General features: G+C 42.7%; 1 protein-coding gene across 3 annotated transcripts in view; it reads left to right on the top strand.

The window, feature by feature from the left end:
• PAAF1 (proteasomal ATPase associated factor 1) overlaps positions 1–19,247 on the top strand; it is a 46,978-nt gene that overhangs the window by 8,333 nt on the left and 19,398 nt on the right. For 2 of the 3 annotated variants that reach the window (XM_047752860.1, XM_047752862.1), the window contains 5 exons: positions 1,016–1,084; positions 2,892–2,981; positions 12,018–12,116; positions 12,974–13,124; positions 16,385–16,579. In XM_047752860.1, the coding sequence (XP_047608816.1) occupies positions 1,016–1,084; positions 2,892–2,981; positions 12,018–12,116; positions 12,974–13,124; positions 16,385–16,579 (604 nt within the window). The remainder of the gene's footprint in view (positions 1–1,015; positions 1,085–2,891; positions 2,982–12,017; positions 12,117–12,973; positions 13,125–16,384; positions 16,580–19,247) is intronic. The other variant, XM_047752861.1, reaches the window with a different exon arrangement.

The raw sequence follows: 19,247 nt of genomic DNA on the forward strand, positions 1-19,247 counted from the left end.
TCCCTTATAGGTTATTACAAAGTATTGAGCAGATCTTCCTGTGCTATACAGTGGGTCCTTTTTACTTATCTATATTATTATATATTTTATATTTGTTTCTCATAAAACTGTTGTAGAAAGTGCTAGAAGATCTGACTCCAAGTCCATTTACTTTGACACTTACTAACAGTATGATTTTGGACAAATAACTTAGTTCTCTGAGCCTCAGTTTCCTCATCTAAAAATGGAGGTAATATTCTGCCTCATAGGCTGATTACTGGGGAGTAAGAATGCCTATGAAAGAAGCTGTAAAATGTTTCAAAACTGAATTATTGTTTATCATGTCAATCCTGTGGGATTGGCATTTTATTTTTTTGTGGCCACACCCATGGCACATGGTAGTTCCTGGGCCAGAAATTGAAGCTGAGCTGCAGCTGTGACTTGCACCACAGCTGCAGCAATGCCGGATCCTTTAACCATTGTGTGGGGCTGGGGCTCAAATCTGCAACTCTACAACAGCCTGAGCCACTGCAGTGGCTGTGCCACAGTGGGAACTCCGGGATTGGCATTTTAAATTTCCATTTTGCAGATAGGCAAACAGACTCAGGTTAATTAGGGAGTTCCCGTCTTGGCGTAGCAGAAATGAATCTGACTAGCATCAATGAGGACGAAGGTTTGATCCCTGGCCTCTCTCAGTGGATTAAGGATCCAGCATTGCTGTGAGCTGTGGTGTAGGCTGCAGACGCGGCTTGAATCTGGCATTGCTATGCCTGTGGTGCAGACCAATAGCTACAGCTACAATTAGATCCCTGACCTGGAACCTCCATATGCCGCAGGTGCGGCCCTAAAATAAAAAAGACAAAAAGGAGAGGTTAATTAACCCCTGATCAAAGCTAGGTAGACTATGTCAAAATTGAAACCTGGTTCTTTTAACTTCAAGTGTAACGCATCTTGCAAGCCTACATTTTTCCTCGGTGTTATGCCAGTATCCATCTGCAGCCTGGGTGCTGACTTCCTTTCTTCCCTTTGTACTCAGGCCCTGATTCAGTTCTTATCTCTTCCAACATCATTGCTAATTTCTGCTATGTACCTACTGGGTCAGACAGTAAGTGTTTATGGTTGAACATTCATTTGTTTCCTAACTGCCATGACTCACTTTGCTATTTCATGTTGCGACATTGTTCTGTTAAATAAATCTGTCATTATGCTTAAAAACCTAATCCTGAACGATACAAAGTTTGAATTTTATCTGAATGTGGAATACTCACACTTCCTCCTCACATTGAATTTTGCTCTTTTGATATCTCCTGCAGCTTTTCTTTAAAATATTTTCATTAACACATAATTCTCCACTGTTGACATTTTTGGAAGTTCAGCATTTATCTTCCTTCATAGTCTGTTTATGGATTGAAGGTTGATTTGCAGGATTGATAAGCAGGAGAAAACCACTGATTCTTGAAATCTTTTATATAATTAGCCCCAAAGAAATGAAATAGTCCTGAGAGCAAACTCAGTTCTTACAGAGGCCCAAACACTCATGTTTCAGAGCCCCTCATGTCCTTGCTTGGAATGACTGTTTAGCCAGGAGAGTTTAGCTGACACTTCAGTTTCGGGTACAGGAGACAATTCCAAATCTGGGTTGCTCCCTTGCAGCTCTGTGGTCTTTGTCATGCAGTTAGAAGCAGAAACTCATTTAATAAAAGGCCTGCAGGCAGCCAGGCATAGATATGCTGGCTAAGAAAGTCCTGTTTGTATAGATAATCTAATTGTCTTTCTAAAGGCCTGTAATAAGGGCATATTGATTATCAGTGATGAGACTGTTATAACTTTGAAACTGTTCTTTCTAATATCCCGTGAGGACTGTGCTTATTATGCATAGATTAGCCTTATAAAGAGGTTCAGAAAATCTTGGTTATTGAAGACATTTTTATTGTCCAGCAGAATTTCCAGAAACTTTCAAGTACCACTGCAGAAGAGATAATAGGTGAGGCCCATTTGGTGAGAGCAGCACCTTGGCCCTGTGTAGGAGCTGTGCACTTAGGGGATGGTGGTGTTATTCTGCCCATTAGAGGAAGGGGTGTTCACATTGCAGGAATCCTTGAGGAGGTGTTTCCCGGGCCTTTTACACCTCTGCACATGCTGCCTTGAAACACCAACCTTCTTACCTTAAGTGGCTACAGAGTCTACTTTAGGAGGTCATGTCACTTGAATCTAACATCTGGTCCTAGGTGTCGTTTACTGCCGTGTCACTGGTGCCATCTTGCTACAGTAGCTAAAATACAGGTGATAATGACCAGACAGAACACACGGGGAACCCTAAGACAGGTAGATGATGATGGCCAGTGCCTGAACAAGAGTAGTCAGTTTAAGTCCTGGGTGGCAACGGGCACGGCACGCCTGACAGAGCCTGTGTGTTGCCGTGATCTCCTCCACCTGCTTTCTCACTCTGGTAATTATACGTGTCCGTAGTCTCACATTTTTCCTGAAAGTTCCTAGAGGCAGCAGGTTTGCTTTTGGACTAGTCTTTTTGGCCCTGTACCTGGAGGCTGGTACTGTTTCCTCATATCCTTTTATCCTCTTCCTTCCCCCAGTGCTAATTGAGAATACTGATAGATTTTCTTCCCAACAGTCATGTTCTCATGTTTGTCACTTGTATTTTATTGTTGGTGTGTCTTCTATGGGACAGTTTATTTCAACGTAAACACATAATGACTCAATGTACCAAATTGCAGCTCTCTGCGTTAAAAGGACTGCTGCTCTGTGGGAGATTGGTAGTTTTGTGGGTTGGGGAGGGAGGCTTAGGATACCCTTAAAAGGTAAGAGTTTTCTTTCATCCTAATGTTTTCTTTAAGAAGCTTTAATTCCGCTGGAGTAGATTTACTGATAGATACCGTCTTTCCTTCTCTGTTTAGAAGAGCATTCATATTTCATGTCCAAAGGAAAATGCATCTTCGAAGTTTTTGGCACCATATACTACTTTTTCAAGAATTCATGCAAAGAGTGTGAGTACTTTGATAAAATATGGGGAAAGTGTAATAGCATGTTAGTTTTTCATTTATGTACTTGTCTAATTATATAAACATATTCATAATTATGTGTTTTTCATTTACTTTCCATTAAATGACAATACAACTGAAAAAGTATGATATGTTTGGCAAAGCTGGTACTTGGGTCCTATTACATCCACTCACTGGTAGTCTTTTTTTTAAATTTATTTTTTATTGACATATAATTGATTTACAATGTTATGTTAATTGCTACACTCACTGTAATCTTTTTTTTGTTTTTTTGTCTTTTCTAGGGCCGCTTCCCACAGCATATGGAGGTTCCCAGGCTAGGAGTCTAATCGGAGCTGTAGCCGCCGGCCTGCGCCAGAGCCACAGCAATGTGGGATCTGAGGTGCGTCAGCAACCTACACCACAGCTCATAGCAACGACAGATCCTTAACCCACTGAGCAAGGGCGGGGACCGAACCCACAACCTCATGGTTCCTAGTCGGATTCATTAACCACTGCACCATGACGGGAACTCCAACACTCATTGTAATCTTAAAGGAATTGTATGAAATGTCCTATAATACGTTTTAACAGAGCTACTTACTGTCTTTTGAATAATAATAGTAATTGATGTTTGCATAATTTGCCACCGCTCTTATTTCTGTCCCTTTGCCTACAAGACAGGGGCATTTTCTCAAAATTCCAACTACACCATATCAAGGAGTATTTTTCTTTTTGGGGGGGCCACACCTGCAGCCTATGGAAGTTCTCAGGTCAGGGGTTGAATTGGAGCTGCAGCTTCTGGCCTACACCACAGCCACAGCAATGCCTGCCATCTATGCCGCAGCTCGAGGAAATGCTGGATCCTGGGGTCCTTAGCTTACTGAGTGAGACCAGGGATTGAACCCACATCCTCATGGATACTGGTTGGATTTGTCTGCACTGCGCAGCAATGGGCACACCGAGGAGTAGTTTTCAAAAGTCTTTGTGATGAAACCCTTTCCCCTACCATAGATATTTTGGAAACAGAAATGAGAAATAGGTGGATAAACTGATTATATTAAAGCTTCGTGCTTTTTATTGTGTGATACATTTTGAAACCCCCCCTTTTTTTTTAACCCTTATTCCAAAACAAATACATATTTAGTGGCGAAAATTTAGGAAATATAAAAACATGTGAAAATCACTTCATTTTTCTGTAATCTAAAGATAACTCCTATGAGCTTTTGTTGTATAGCACTCATTAATAATAATGATATTAATGTTGCCATTTGCAGCAACATGGGTAGACTTATTGCTAAGTGAAATAAGTCAAAGACAAATACTGAATGATATCACTTACATGTGAAATCTGAAAAATAAAATTAGTGAATAAAACCAAAAGGAATGAGACTTACAGATGTAGAGAATAAACTAGTGGTTACCAGTGAGGGGAGGGAGGGGATTAAGAGGTAGACACTCCTGTGTATAAAACAGAGATGCTGTAGGATGTATTTCCCAGCAAAGGGAATATAGCCACTATTTTATAACTGTAAATGGACTATAACCTTTAAAAATTGACTCACTGTGTTATTTATCTATAACATAATATTTTAACTATATCTCAATTTTTAAAAGTAAAATAATAATCATAGTAGTAATATCTAACATTTATTGATTGCCTGTGATGTGCCAGTGCCATGCTGAGCTTTACGTATCTTTTATTTATTTATTTATTTTTGGTCTTTTTGCTATTTCTTGGGCCGCTCCCGCGGCATATGGAGGTTCCCAGGCTAGGGGTCGAATCGGAGCTGTAGCCACCGGCCTACGCCAGAGCCACAGCAACGCGGGATCCGAGCCGAGTCTGCAACCTACACCACAGCTCACGGCAACGCCGGATCGTTAACCCACTGAGCGAGGGCAGGGACCGAACCCACAACCTCATGGTTCCTAGTCGGATTCGTTAACCACTGCGCCACAACGGGAACTCCTATATATCATTATTTTACCTGATTCCCCCAACCTTTTTTCTTTAAATATTTTACCGTAATAGGTTTTTACAGTACAAGCTGTTTTATAACTTTTTATTCCTTAATAATCATGCACATCATTTTATGTTTGAGTTGCATAGTATTCCATTGTATGACTTTATTATAATTTATTTTTCTAACTTCACATTTCTGGATATTCAGTTTTTTCCTATTTCATGACTTCATACTTTGATGACATAGCTAACTCTTTACTCACAAAGATAAGAAATTAGAATACGTTTCTAAAAGTTGCTGAGTCACAGGGAATATAAATTATAAGGATTTTGGTATCTTCTAACTGCCTTCTGTTTCACTGATTTATTGAGTCACTTGTTGCTCTGCATTTCCTCTGTAAACCATCTGACTCATGCCCGAAACGCATTTGCAGGTTATAAGATCTCTGAGGTCTGCATCCTGCCACTGTAAGTTAAGGTGAATGATTACAGGGGTCGGTTATGATGCCCATTTGTCTTTGAAAACTAAATTGATTGCTTTGCAAAGACTTGATAAGGGAGTTCCCGTCGTGGCTCAGTGGTTAATTAATCTAAGAACCATGAGGTTGCCGGTTCGATCCCTGGCCTTGCTCAGTGGGTTAAGGATCCGGCGTTGCCGTTGCCATGAGCTGTGGTGTAGGTTGCAGATGCGGCTCGGATCCCGTGTTGCTGTGACTCTGGCGTAGGCTTAGCAGCTACAGCTCCGATTAGACTCCTAGCCTTGGAACCTCCATATGCCTCAGGAAGCGGCCCTAGAAAAGGCAAAAAGACAAAAAAAAAAAAAGGCTTGATAAGGAGGATCTTTTTCAAACCTGCTATTCTAGTTTGGGTGGACAAGATAAAAATAAAATGTAAGGGGTAATTTTTTTTTTTAATCCTGGATGAATTTTTGCTTAGATTGCTTTGTAGCTATGACTCAAGATTTGAGATTTGCCTTGCTTTAAAGAATGTGGAAGTTGTGTACTTTTTGGTTATAGTTTATTATAAGAAAGTCAAGGTAAAGCTTCCCTATAGTAATTAGTGGACTAATGTGATTAGTGAATTTTAATATACATGTATATATTTTGAGTTAAAATGTAGATATTTATATATCATTATTTATTTATTTAATTAATTTATTTTTTGTCTTTTTGCCATTTCTTGGGCTACTCCCCACAGCATATGGAGGTTCCCAGGGTAGGGGTCCAGTTGGAGCTGCGGCTGCCAGGCCTGCTCCAGAGCCATAGCAACGCAGGATCTGAGCAGCGTCTGTGACCTACACCACAGCTCACGGCAACGCCAGATCCTTAACCCACTGAGCAAGGCCAGAGTTCCTAGTCGGATTCGTTAACCACTGAGCCACGATGGGAACTCCATATCATTTTTCAATATCTCCTATTTAACTGAATTTTTTGATTAGTTGACTTACTACAAGGCCCTATCCAGTAAGAGTTCTCCTTATATTAAGGGTATTGATCCTTTGCCATATTTTTGCAGATTGTTGTTGCTAACTTACTGTTATTTGTTGTTGGTCTCTTTTGACATATATTTAATTTTCTCGATAATGAAGCCTGTCAGTTTATGGTGATTGCCTTTGGGATCCTACTTAGGATAGTCCAGGATTTAGATACGTTTACGTGTAATTACACAGCATAATGGGTAAGAGCTAGAGATAGGCTCATTGGATTTGACCCCCTGGTTTCAAATTTTGGTTCTGCTACTTACGGTGTGACTTTAGGCCAGGTACTTAACTTTCCTGTACTATAGGTTCCTTATCTGCAAAATAGAAATAAAAATAATATTCATCTCTGAGGATTATTATGAGGATTGAAGCAATTAGAATTTTGCCCAGAACATAGCAAGCACAATATGTATTTGTTAAATAAAATTATAAATGCAGTATTTTATTTGAATTTTTATTTAATTTTTTACATTTCATACTTTGTGTTTTTTTGTTTGTTTGTTTGTTTTTTGTCTTTTTGCCATTTCTTGGGCTGCTCCTGCAGCATACAGAGGTTCCCAGGCTAGGAGTTGAATCGGAGCTGTAGCTACCAGCCTACGCCAGAGCCACAGCAACATGGGATCCAAGCCGCGTCTGCAGGCTACACCACAGCTCATGGCAACGCCGGATCCTTAACCCACTGAGCAAGGGCAGGGATCGAACCCGCAACCTCATGGTTCCTAGGCGGATTCGTTAACCACTGCACCACGATGGGAACTCCACATTTCATACTTTGTTATTTGGTTTGAAATAGGGGTCTAATAACTTTCTTTTTGAAATGATTAGCATGTCACAGCCCTACAAAGTAATCTATCCTTTATCTGGAGGACTCGAATTCTCATCTTCATCCAAAATTTAAAATTGCCCCAATTAATCTGTTTTTCAGCTGTGATTAAAGAATAGATCTTTATTTATTTATTTATTTTTGCTTTTTAGGCCACACCCACTCCATATGGAGGTTCCCAGCCTAGGGGTCCAATCAGAGCTGTAGCCAGATTACACTACAGCTCATGGCAATGCCACATCCTTAACTCACCGAGCAAGGACAGGGATCGAACCTGTGTCCTCATGGATATTAGTTGGATTTGTTTCCACTGCACCACAGTGGGACCTCTTGATCTACTTTTCAATGTTCTATCACTTTGGAAGAAATGAATAGTTCAGACTTAATTGCTTTTTCAGTCTAAGAACTAGGGCCTCAAAAATATGTAACTGAGGTAGATAACACGATATCACTGTCCCCTCCAGAGAGCGCGTATGAACTGAGAGAATACAAAACAGTATATCAGAGTTTCTCAACCTTGGCACCATTGACATTTTAAGCTGAATAATTCTTTTTTTTTTTTTTTTTTAATAGCCACACTCATAGCATATGGAAGTTCCTGGGCCAGGGATTGAATCCAAGCCCCATCTGTCTTGTGCTGAGGCTGTAGCAACGCCTGATCCTTTAACCCACTGTGCGGGCCAGGCCTCCACAGTGAGCCAAGCCTCTGCAGTCAGATTCTTTTTTTTTTTTTTTTTTTGTGGTCTTTTTGCTATTTCTTTGGGCCGCTTCCGCGGCATACGGAGGTTCCCAGGCTAGGGGTCTAATCGGAGCTGTAGCCGCTGGCCTATGCCAGAGCCATAGCAACGCGGGATCCGAGCTGCATCTTCAACCTACACCACAGCCCACGGCAACGCCGGATCGTTAACCCACTGAGCAAGGTCAGGGACCGAACCCTCAACCTCATGGTTCCTAGTCGGATTCCTTAACCACTGCGCCACAACGGGAACTCCTGCAGTCAGATTCTTAACCCGATGTGCCACAGCAGGAACTTCTGTATAACTTTTTTTTTTTTTTTTTTTACAGCCACACCTGCAGTATATGGAAGTTCCCAGGCTAACATCTGTGACCTATGCCACAGCTCACAGCAACGCCAGATCTTTAACTCACTGATCGAACCCGCATCCTCACAGACACTGTGTCAGGTTCTTAACCCGCTGAACCACAGCAGGAACTCTCCTCGGTAGTTCTTTTTTGTAGGGGGCTGTTCTATGCATTGTAGGATGTTTAGCATCCCTGGCCTCTACCTACAAGTTGTCAGTGGGACACTGCCCCCAGCTGTGACAACTAAAAATGTTTTACAGACTTCGCCTAACGTCCCCCTAGGAATAAATGGGCCCTGATTGACAGCCACCACAGTACACAAACACAGAGCTGAAGACCCTGAGAGGGGGGTGGAAACGCCTTGACAGAGTTAGGACCACTTAGCTTTTGAGGAGTAAGTCATTTTTCAAAAAAATCATTAATTGTTCTTTTATTCTATTTCTTATTCTCCCTTTCTCTTACTTGAGCTCGTTATTAAGTGATTCACCCATTTGCTAATCATGTACCGTATTCCAGGTGCTCTTCCGGGCAGTGGGGTTGTGGCAGTGGATAGAACGGTGGTGTAGAGGTTCTCTTCCAGAGGTGTGAGACCAGACAGGCTTTGCCAGTGACTTGGATGTGAGTGAGGTGTGAGAGAAAATTAGGACTTTGGATAATTCCAAAAATTTCGGCTTGAGAATTGGGCGGAATTGTGGTGTCATTTACTGAATTGGGTGACACATAGTTGTACTGGTAGGAGCAGGGGAGTAAGAGCTCTGTTTGGGACATACTAAGTTTGAGGTGTGCACCAAATGCAGATTCCTATCAGGCAGTTTGATAAATGTCACCCGATTCGGGAAAGAGGTTGGGCTGTATTAAAGTGATTCAGGGATTAAAGTGATTTCAGAGTAAGTAGGAAAGTGTTTAAATATGTGTTGTTTCTGGGACCCTGTGAATGGGAAGAGTAGCTGGTCTTGCTGATACAGGTGAGATGCCGTTCCTTTGTCATCTAGTGTTGATGAGGTATTTCATCCTTGTTCCCAAACTGTTCTATTTTTTGAGTAGTTACTATGTACATAGCCTGTGATTTGTATAAGAAATTTCTAGACATGGTTCTGACACTTAGCTCATTCTGTAGCTAGGGGAGCCAGAATAGAGTTGAAATTGACAATACCAGTAGTCAAATTTAAGACCCAGGATTAGGGTGGTAGCAGGGGTCCCGGAGAGGAAAGATAGATGTGAGCGATGTCTCCCAGCTAGAACGTGGAGGCGGTATCCACCAACGAAAAGCTAGGAGCAGAATGGGATTATTAAGAGGAGCAAATGAACCAGTGTATTTGAAAATGTTGTATAAATGATAAAGCAGGACATAAATGGTAGTTATTGTCATAATCATTAAAAATAAAGGAACTGCAGGAGTTCCCATCGTGGTGCAGCAGACAGATCTGACTAGGAACCATGAGGTTTCGGGTTCAATCCCTGGCCTCGCGCAGTGGGTTAAGGATCTGGCATTGCCATCAGCTGTGGTGTAGGTCACAGCCATGGCTCAGGTCCTGTAGCTCCGATTGGACCCCTTGGCTGGGAACTTCTGTAAGCTTCGAGCGCGGCCCTAAAAAGTAAATAAATAAAGGAACTATGGTTAACAGTTGTTTTATTGAGGAAGCAAAATAAAGAATAAAAAAGTTTTAGTGTTAGAGTTGACCACATATGCCTTTACTTCTTGCCAAACCTATTCATTATGGCTTAATTGGCATAGAAATGTAAAACGGAAGGTTGAATAATTAAAGCCAAAGTTCCCACAGTTTTCTTAATAATTTAGGCCATATGAGAATCATGGCTACTGGGAATATAACTGGGATTATATATCTCAGTCGTGCATTTCTGGGGTGTTTGGGTCTGGGTGTGTTTTTTTGTTTGTTTGTTTTTATTTTGTTTTGTCTTTCTTTTTTTTAGGGCCTCATCTATGGCATATGAAAGTTCCCAGGCTAGGGGTCAAATTGGAGGTGTAGCTGCCAGCCCGTGGCCACAGTCACAGCAGCGCTAGATCCAAGCCACATCTGCAACCTACACCTCAGCTTTCAGCAATGCCAGATCCTTAACCCCCTGAGCAAGGCCAGGGATCAAACCCACATCCTCACTGTCACTAGTTGGAATCTTAATCTGCTAAGCCACAATGGGAACTCCTGGAGGTGGGTTTTTTTTTTAATTAAAAGAGAGTATTTTGGGAGTTCTCTTTGTAGCTCAGGGGTTAATGAATGCGACTAGGATCCATGAGGATGCAGGTTCCATCCCTGGCCTCACTCTGGGTTAAGGAGCTGTGGTGTAGGTCATAAATGTGGCTCAGATCCCTCGTTGCTGTGCCTGTGGTATAGGCCAACAGCTGTAGCTCTGATTTGACTCCCAGCCTGGGAACTTCCATATACTGCTGGTGAGGCCCTAAAAAGCAAAAAAGGGGTCAGGGTATTGTGTAAGCATGTATATTGAAATTGTGTAAGTGAATCTGAGAATTCTGTTCTTATTCTGAAATACATACATATGTTCCCACGTACAATTAAGATTTTATAGAGGGAAGATAAATTGGAAGCATCTTTGCTTTTCCTTGAATCATTGTGATGCATCTTTGAGTTCTGTCTTTTGTTTAAGTGGGATCTTAAGAATTAGGAGAGGTGGGAGTTCCTGTTGTGGCTCAGCGGTTTAAAATCCCAACTAGTATCCATGCAGATGTGGGTTTGATCCCAGGCCTCACTTGGTTGGTTAAGGATCCAACATTGCCACAAGCTGTGGGGTAGGTCACAGACACGGCTCAGTTTATGATATTGCTATGGTTGTGGTGTAGGCTGGCAGCTGCAGCTCTGATTTGACCCCTAGTCTGAGAACTTCTATATGCTGCAGATTCTGCCCTCAAAAGACAAAAAAAGAATTAGGAGAGGTATCTTAATTTTATTAAAAAAAATTTTTTTTTTAGTTTTAGGCTACACCCACTGCATGCAGAAGTTCTCAGGCTAGGGATCAAACCATGCCACAGCAGTGATAATGCCAGATCCTTAACCTCTAGCTGCCAGGAACTCCTTAATTTTAAAATAGCAAAAGATGGGAACTATGGAAATGATTTGGGAATAGAGAAATTTTTAGCTGAAGCAGGAAATTATAGATGACTGCAAGGATATCTTCTCGTTTCAAGAAATAAAGGGTTTTGGAGTTCCCGTCGTGGCGCAGTGGTTAACGAATCCTACTACGAACCATGAGGTTTTGGGTTCGGTCCCTGCCCTTGCTCAGTGGGTTAATGATCCGCCGTTGCCATGAGCTGTGGTGTGGGTTGCAGACACGGCTCGGATCGCGCGTTGCTGTGGCTCTGGCGTAGGCTGGCGGCTACAGCTCCGATTCGACCCCTAGCCTGGGAACCTCCATATGCCGAGGGAGCGGCCCAAAGAAATAGCAAAAAGACAAAAAAAAAAAAGAAATTTTTTGGCTTTGTTGGGGGATCAGTGATGATAACTCAGCCTTCACATGAAACCCATGTCCTTTGTGTTGGGTCTAGGCTTGATGAAATGGGAGAGGTTTACAGCATGTTTCAAGGGAGGAAGAGCATGTCCTTATCTGTAGCACTGATTGTTTTGTCTTTTATTTTTATTTATTTATTTATTTATTTATTGTCTTTTGTTGTTGTTGTTGTTGTTATTGTTGTTGTTGTTGCTTGTTTTGTCTTTTGAACAGATAACATGCCTGGACATTTCCAGCGGAGGAGGCCTTGGGGTGTCTTCTAGTACCGATGGGAGCATGAAAGTCTGGCAGGCTTCCAATGGAGAGCTCAGGGTAAAGGCTTTGTTTACACTTTCAGGGACTTACATCTGAGAACTCTTAGACTGGGCTGTGGAAAGAAGAGTGGCCCATTATGAAACTGTAGGACTACTGCACTTCAGTTGACCTTCATTCTTCTGTTTCTTGATCTGAGAACCATGCTCGAGTTTGGTAATTTGCCAGAAAAAACTTGGGGCTGAAACAGTGGAAGAGCCAGGCTAGTGAATGACTGAGTGGATGGTCCCTTGGTCTGAACTGCCTTCGGTGATCCATTTCTAGGACACAGTAACTAGGTGCCTAACCCTGACTATATGGCTGAGCCCCCCAACCTGAACGGAGCAGCGGATTTTAAGAAAAGATGGGTTAAAGAGTCCTCAAGCTTTCTTAGCTCTTTATATATAGACTTTCGGATGGCTATGAGAGCCATGGAGTTCAGACCCACAACATCTGTAGCCGAAGCACAGGAAAGGGAGCCAGCAACCCTTAGAACACTACCTGGTAGACAGATGAGGAGTTCCCGTCATGGCACAGCAGAAACGAATCTGACTAGGAATCATGAGGTGGCGAATTTGATCCTTGGCCTTGCTCAGTGGATCAAGGATCTGGCGTTGCCGTGAGCTGCCATGAGCCGCAGATGCGGCTCGGATCTGGTGTTGCTGTGGCTGTGGTGTAGGCCGGCAGCTGCAGCTTCGATTAGACCCCTAGCCTGGGAACCTCCATATGCCGCGGGTGGTGCCCTAAAAAAAAAAAGCAAAAATAATAAAATAAAATAGAGTAAAATAATAAAATCCAGCATGTAGATATTTCATTTAAAGGACCAAGGATGTGGGAGGACAAAAGAACTAGCATGGAATTTTCTTTTGTTTTTCCAGAGAGTATTGGAAGGACATGTGTTTGATGTGAATTGTTGCAGGTTTTTCCCATCAGGCCTTGTGGTTCTGAGTGGGGGAATGGACGCCCAGCTGAAGATCTGGTCAGCTGAAGATGCTAGCTGCGTAGTGACCTTTAAAGGTCACAAAGGAGGTATGAAGAGTGACTTCTCCCAAAGGCTGCTCTAATGATCCCCAGATAGGAATCACCAAAAAGATAGAGAATGCAGTTGTCCACAAAAACACAAATAATCCATCCAACTGACCATGTAGATGCACTGATATTGCCCCAAGGAGTAGAAATTCCTCTCCTGCTCCGTCTTGTTGTTGTGATTTAGAACTAACTTCCTTGTGTAGATCATTGTTTTCCATAATTGATGAGGGGAAGAAAGCCTTCAAGGCAGACTATCTACTCGTGTGCTTGGAGAGAGAGAGAGAGAGGTGTGCCCGCTTTTTCTCTCTCTTTCGTCCTTTAGCTGAGGCAATGATAAAAGCTGGGTTGCAAAGAGCTGCATCACCAGACATCAGATAGAGCTTGGTGCTGACTGTCGATTTCAGTGGATTTACATGACACTTCTACTGTTTCGAATGGGTGAACCATGTAACCAGCTGATATCAGATAGTAGAGACAGAGTGAGAACACTTTTCCCCTCTGTAACTGACTGGTTAGTTTGTTAGGAAAAAATATAATTTAGGCATGTTTTATCCTTAATTTGGAATGTTAAAATAATGTGATAAATATGCCATTTTTATTTTGACAAGCTTGGATGTTTTTGAAACTTTAATAACATCCCTAAATAATTTCTTACCTGATTCCCTTCTTTGGAACCATAAGACACATCATCTGTACCACTCATTTGGGAATTAATTAATTGTGTGTTACCCTGTGCTTATGATATTTAATGCAGTGGTTTTGCTTTGTTACTATATTATAAATAATATTCTCTCTCTCTCTCTCTCTTTTTTTTTTTTTTTTGGCCATATCCACAGCATGTGGAAGTTCCTGGGCCAGAGACTGAACCTGTGCTACAACAGTGACCCAAACCACTGCAGTGACAATGCTGGATCCTTTGACCATTGTGCCACAAGAGAACTCCAACTATATTATAAATAATTTGTGTGTAGAGGTTGATTTTTAAGGTTTTTTCCTTTGTTTGCAGACACACCTGCAGCATATGGAAATTCCCAGGCCAGGGAGTGAATCTAAGCTGTAGCTGTGGATATTTTTAACCCACTGTACCATGCCAGGGATCGAACCTGCCCTTCCACAGTGACCTGAGCCACTGCAGTTGGATTGTTTTTTTCTTTCCTTTTTTTTTTTTTTAAATTTTTAGGGCTGTACCTGTAGCATATGGAAGTCCCCAGGCTAGGGGTCAAATCTGAGCTGTAGTTGCCAGCCTGTGCCACAGCCACAACCATGCCAGATCTGAGCTGCACCTGAGACCCACACTGCAGCTTGTGGCAACGCTGGATTCTTATCCCACTGAGCAAGGCCAGGGATTGAACCTGAATCCTCATGGATACTAGTAGGGTTCTTAACCCCGTGAGCCACAGCAGGCACTCTGGTTTTTTAAGTTTTAATATTTTTTTATAAGGGTTTGTCAGATTACATACAAATCACTAGCAAACATACATGTTAACCTTAGCAAATAAATGGATTTACTTCTATGTCTTAAATACATGGTTGCATTGAAACGGAATAGAGGGGATATTTACAGCCTTCCTCACATTCAGCCCAAAGAACTGACAAGTCTGAGGAGTCATAGTGGCCTGTGCAGCTGGGGAGTCCAGGAGCCAGAGGAGTCTAGAGAAACACTGAGGGATTAATCTTGGATCTGGCCACCTTAAAGGTGTGAGGCCTGGGGACCTTCCATATGCTACAGGTGTGGCCCTAAAAAGCAAAAAATAAAAAAAAAATTTAAAAAATATGGTTGATTTACAATGTTGTGGCAATTTCTGCTGTACAGCAAAGTGACTCACTTAAACATTTTTTTAGTCTTTTCCTTTACCATCTATCCCAGGAAATTGGTTATAATTCCCATGCTACATAGTAGGACCTCACTGTTTATCCATTCTAAATGTAATAGTTTGCAACGACTAACCCCAAACTTCCACTTCATCCCACTCCCTTTCCCCTCCCCCTTGGCAAACAAAGTCTGTTTTCTGTGTCTGTGAGTTTATTTCTGTGTTGTAGATGAATTCACTTTTATGTGGAATCTAAAATATGGCACAAATGAGAACATGTTCTTTTATTGCCTGGGATAAGTTTTGGCAAGCAGGATGTAAAAGAAGATTGGGGAGTTCCCTGCTGGCTCAGCAGGTTAAGGATCCTGCATTCTCACTGCTGTGGCTCTGGTTACTGCTGTGGTATAGGTTCGATCCCTGGCCCAGGAACTTCTGCATGCTGTGGACTTGGCCAAATAAATAAATAAAAGGAAGACTGGACTGAAAATAACCTGATGCTTATTGCAAAGAACCACTGGAACACTAATAGAGTAGCTCTGCAATAAAATCTGTTGTAAAAGATACCTTTTAATCTTAGCTTAGTTAAGTCCCTGGCTTGCTTACTGCTTTTAGTATATGGAAACATAGTCATAAGGGAGTCAGTACAGGAGTTCCCGTGGTGGCTCAGTGGTTAACGAATCCAACTGGGAACCATGAGGTTGCAGGTTCCATCCCTGGCCTCGCTCAGTGAGTCAAGGATCTGGCATTGCCATGGACTGTGGTGTAGGTTGCAAAAGAGGCTCAGATCCTGCGTTGCTGTGGTTGTGGCGTAGGCCAGCAGCTACAGCTCCTATTCGACTCCTAGCCTGGGAACCTCCATATGCTGTGGGTGCAGCCCTAGAATAGACAAAAAAAAATTTTAGGAGTTCCCGTCGTGGTGCAGTGGTTAACGAATCCGACTAGGAACCATGAGGTTCCGGGTTCGGACCCTGGCCTTGCTCAGTGGGTTGAGGATCCGGCGTTGCTGTCAGCTGTGGTGTAGGTTGCAGATGCGGCTCGGGTCCCGAGTGGTTGTGGCTCTGGCGTAGGCCGGTGGCTACAGCTCTGATTCGACCCCTAGCCTGGGAACGTCTATATGCCGCGGAAGAGGCCCAAGAAGTGGCAAAAAAAAAAAAGACAAAACAAAACAAAAACTTCACAACCACTGCTCTAGAACATGTCTCTAAAAATTAATTCCAACGCTTCTTTTTCCATGTCTGGCTCGCACAGCCAGTCTTTGACCCACTGGGAAGCAGGAACTCCGTTGTATTTCTTTCCCTGGTACTTGAATGTACCCAGCATGTAGTATTTATCCAGTACGTGCTTGTGAAGGAGTGGAGTCATTGACGCACATCTTTCTCTGCTCTTGGAGTTCCTTTACTCTCCACTTCATCTTAGGGTCTTTTTTTTTTTTTAAATTTTCTCTGCCAGGTGTCCTAGATACAGCTATTGTTGAGCGGGGCAAGAATGTGGTATCTGGTTCTCGAGATGGGACAGCACGACTTTGGGATTGCGGCCGCTCAGCCTGCCTGGGAGTCATCGCAGACTGTGGTTGTTCTATCAATGGAGTGGCTGTGGGTGCTGCTGACAACTCTATAAACCTCGGCTCCCCTGAGCAGACACCCAGTAAGTGGATAACAGTATATGAAATTATTTTGTTCCTTAGACTCCTTTAGTGTTTGCCTTAGTTTCTTCTTTTCTTCTTTGTTCTTTCCTGCTCTGGAGCTGGTATTGTTATTTCACCGTAAGATTAGTATTTATTGGATATCTACATGTTTCTGTTGCTTTGGAATCTGCAAAGGAAGTACATGTTACAGTTACTCCATTTGAGTAAGTACCACCATACTCAATTTAGCAGATGAGACTAATGCCTATTAAACAGAGAACAGAAATTTTGGCTGAAATAACTTAATGATTTACTTAATGCAAAATATAATAGTTTTTTGAAAGAAGATAGTGTTTTAGGTTGGTATAGATGAGAAGGGTGTCCAAAAAAAACTGTCTTGAACCTTGGAGGATGGATTCAAGTTGAACAGACAAGAACAGGAAGGATAGGAGAATGGGAATTAGGGCAGGGGTAGAGTATGGAGGTGGAATTCCCACGGTGGCTCATCGAAAACGAATCTGACTAGCATCCATCAGGACACAGGTTCAATCCCTGGTCTCAGTCAGGGGGTTAAGGATTTGGCGTTGCTGAGAACTGTGGTGTAGGTCACAGATTCGGCTTGGATCTGCCACAGCAGCTGTGGCGTAGTCTGGCAGCTACAGCTCCAATTTGACCCCTAACCTGGGAACTTCCATGTGCCATGGGTGTGGCCCTAAAATGACAAAACAAAAACAAATAAAAAAACAAATAATAAGCAGTTAGGTCTGCATAAAATTGAGCAGAGGGAGTTCCTGTTGTAGCACAGCAGAAACGAATCCGACTAGTATTCATGGGGATACAGGTTCGATCCCTGGCCTTGCTCAGTGGGTTAACAATCCAGTGTTGCTGTGAGCTGTGGTGTAGGTCGCAGATGCAGCTCGGATTCCGTGTTGCTGTAGCTGTGACGTAGGCTAGCAGCTGGAGCTCCAATTTGACTCCCTAGCCTGGAAACATCCATATGTTGTGGGTGTGGTCCTAAAACGACAAAAGAGAAAGTAGAGTTCTCAAACCTCAGACCCTGCACCCACGTACCTTCCCCTGTTATCAGCATCCCCCCATCAGAGTGGTACATTTGTTAAAACTGATAAACTGTCAGAGTTCCATTGTGACATAGCAGGTTAAGACTGACTGCTTCAGCTCAGGTCACTACTGTGGCGTGAGTTTGATCCCTGGCCAAGGAACTTTGATATGCAGTAGGCACAGCCCCCCAAATAATGATAAACTTGCATTGGTACGTCATTATCACTTAAAGTTCAAGACTTACATTAGGATTCATTGTTTCGTTGTTGTTGTTTGTTTTTAAGGCTGTATCTGTGACACATGGAAGTTCCTGGGCTGGGGATCGAATCAGAGCTGCAGCTGCAGCCTATGCCACAGCCATGGCAATGCCAGATCGGATCTGCCTCTCAGACCTGCACCACAGCACACGGCATTGCTGGATCGTTAACCCACTGAGCAAAGCCAGGGATCAAACCCACATCCCCATGGATGCTAGTCAGGTTCTTGACCCGCTGAGCCACAGCAGGATCTCCTAGGATTCATTCTTGTTCTTGCACATTCTGTGGGTTTGGACAAATGTTTAATGACATGTGTCTATCACTATAGTTTCGTACGGAAGTTTTACTGCTTGAAAAATTCTCTTTGCTCCACCAGTTTATCCCTTTCTCTCCTATAACCCTTGGCAACCACCGATATTTTTACTATTTATGCTTTTTGCCTTTTCTCGAATGTTGCCGTTGAAATCATAAACTAGGTAGCCTTTTCAGATTTGCTTCTTTCCCTTAGTAATGTGCATTTAAGATTCCTTCATGTCGGAGTTCCTGTCGTGGCTCAGTGGTTAACGAATCCGACTGGGAACCATGAGGTTGCGGGTTCGGTCCCTGCCCTTGCTCAGTGGGTTAAGGATCCAGCCGTGAGCTGTGGTGTAGGTTGCAGATGCGGCTCTGATCCCGTGTTGCTGTGGCTCTGGCATAGGCCAGTGGCTACAGCTGACTAGACCCCTAGCCTGGGAACCTCCATATGCCGTGGGCTCGGCCCAAGAAAATGGCAAAAAGACCAAAAAAAAAAAAAAAAGATTCCTCCAGGTCTTTTCAGACCTGGGGGCTCATTTCTTTTTAGCGTTGAACAGTTTCCATTGTCTGGCTGTATCTCAGTTTATTTATTCATCTGCTGAAGGATGTCATTGTGGTTTCAATATGTAGACAATTATGAATAAAGCTGCTCTCAGTATCCCTGTGCAGTTTTTTGTGTGGACATTAGGTTTTCAGTTCACTTGGGTTAATTTTGCCCCTCACTTTGGACAGACTACAGGTACTCTCCTCATGCTCTTAAACTTCCCATATAGATGTACTGTGGCCCAAGAACTAAAACTGTTGTGACTACCCCACAATCCCTGGCCCTTCTTGGGAAATTAGTGGATTATTTCCCAAAGGGTGATACATGTGCAGTTAGTGGTAAATAAAATTGTTTTAGGAGTTGCCTGGTGGCTCAGTGGGTTAAGGATCTGGCATTATTACTGCTGTGGCTCAGGTTGTAGCTATGGCATGGATTTAGTCTCTGGCCCAGGAACTAGTACATGCTGCAGGTTCAGCCAAAAGAAAAAGAGATTTCAGGCTATACACATTTTATTTTATTTTTGTCTTTTTGCCT

The sequence above is a fragment of the Phacochoerus africanus genome, chromosome 11 (genome assembly GCF_016906955.1).
Source record: "Phacochoerus africanus isolate WHEZ1 chromosome 11, ROS_Pafr_v1, whole genome shotgun sequence".
In the NCBI taxonomy this organism is placed as follows: Eukaryota; Metazoa; Chordata; class Mammalia; order Artiodactyla; family Suidae; genus Phacochoerus; species Phacochoerus africanus.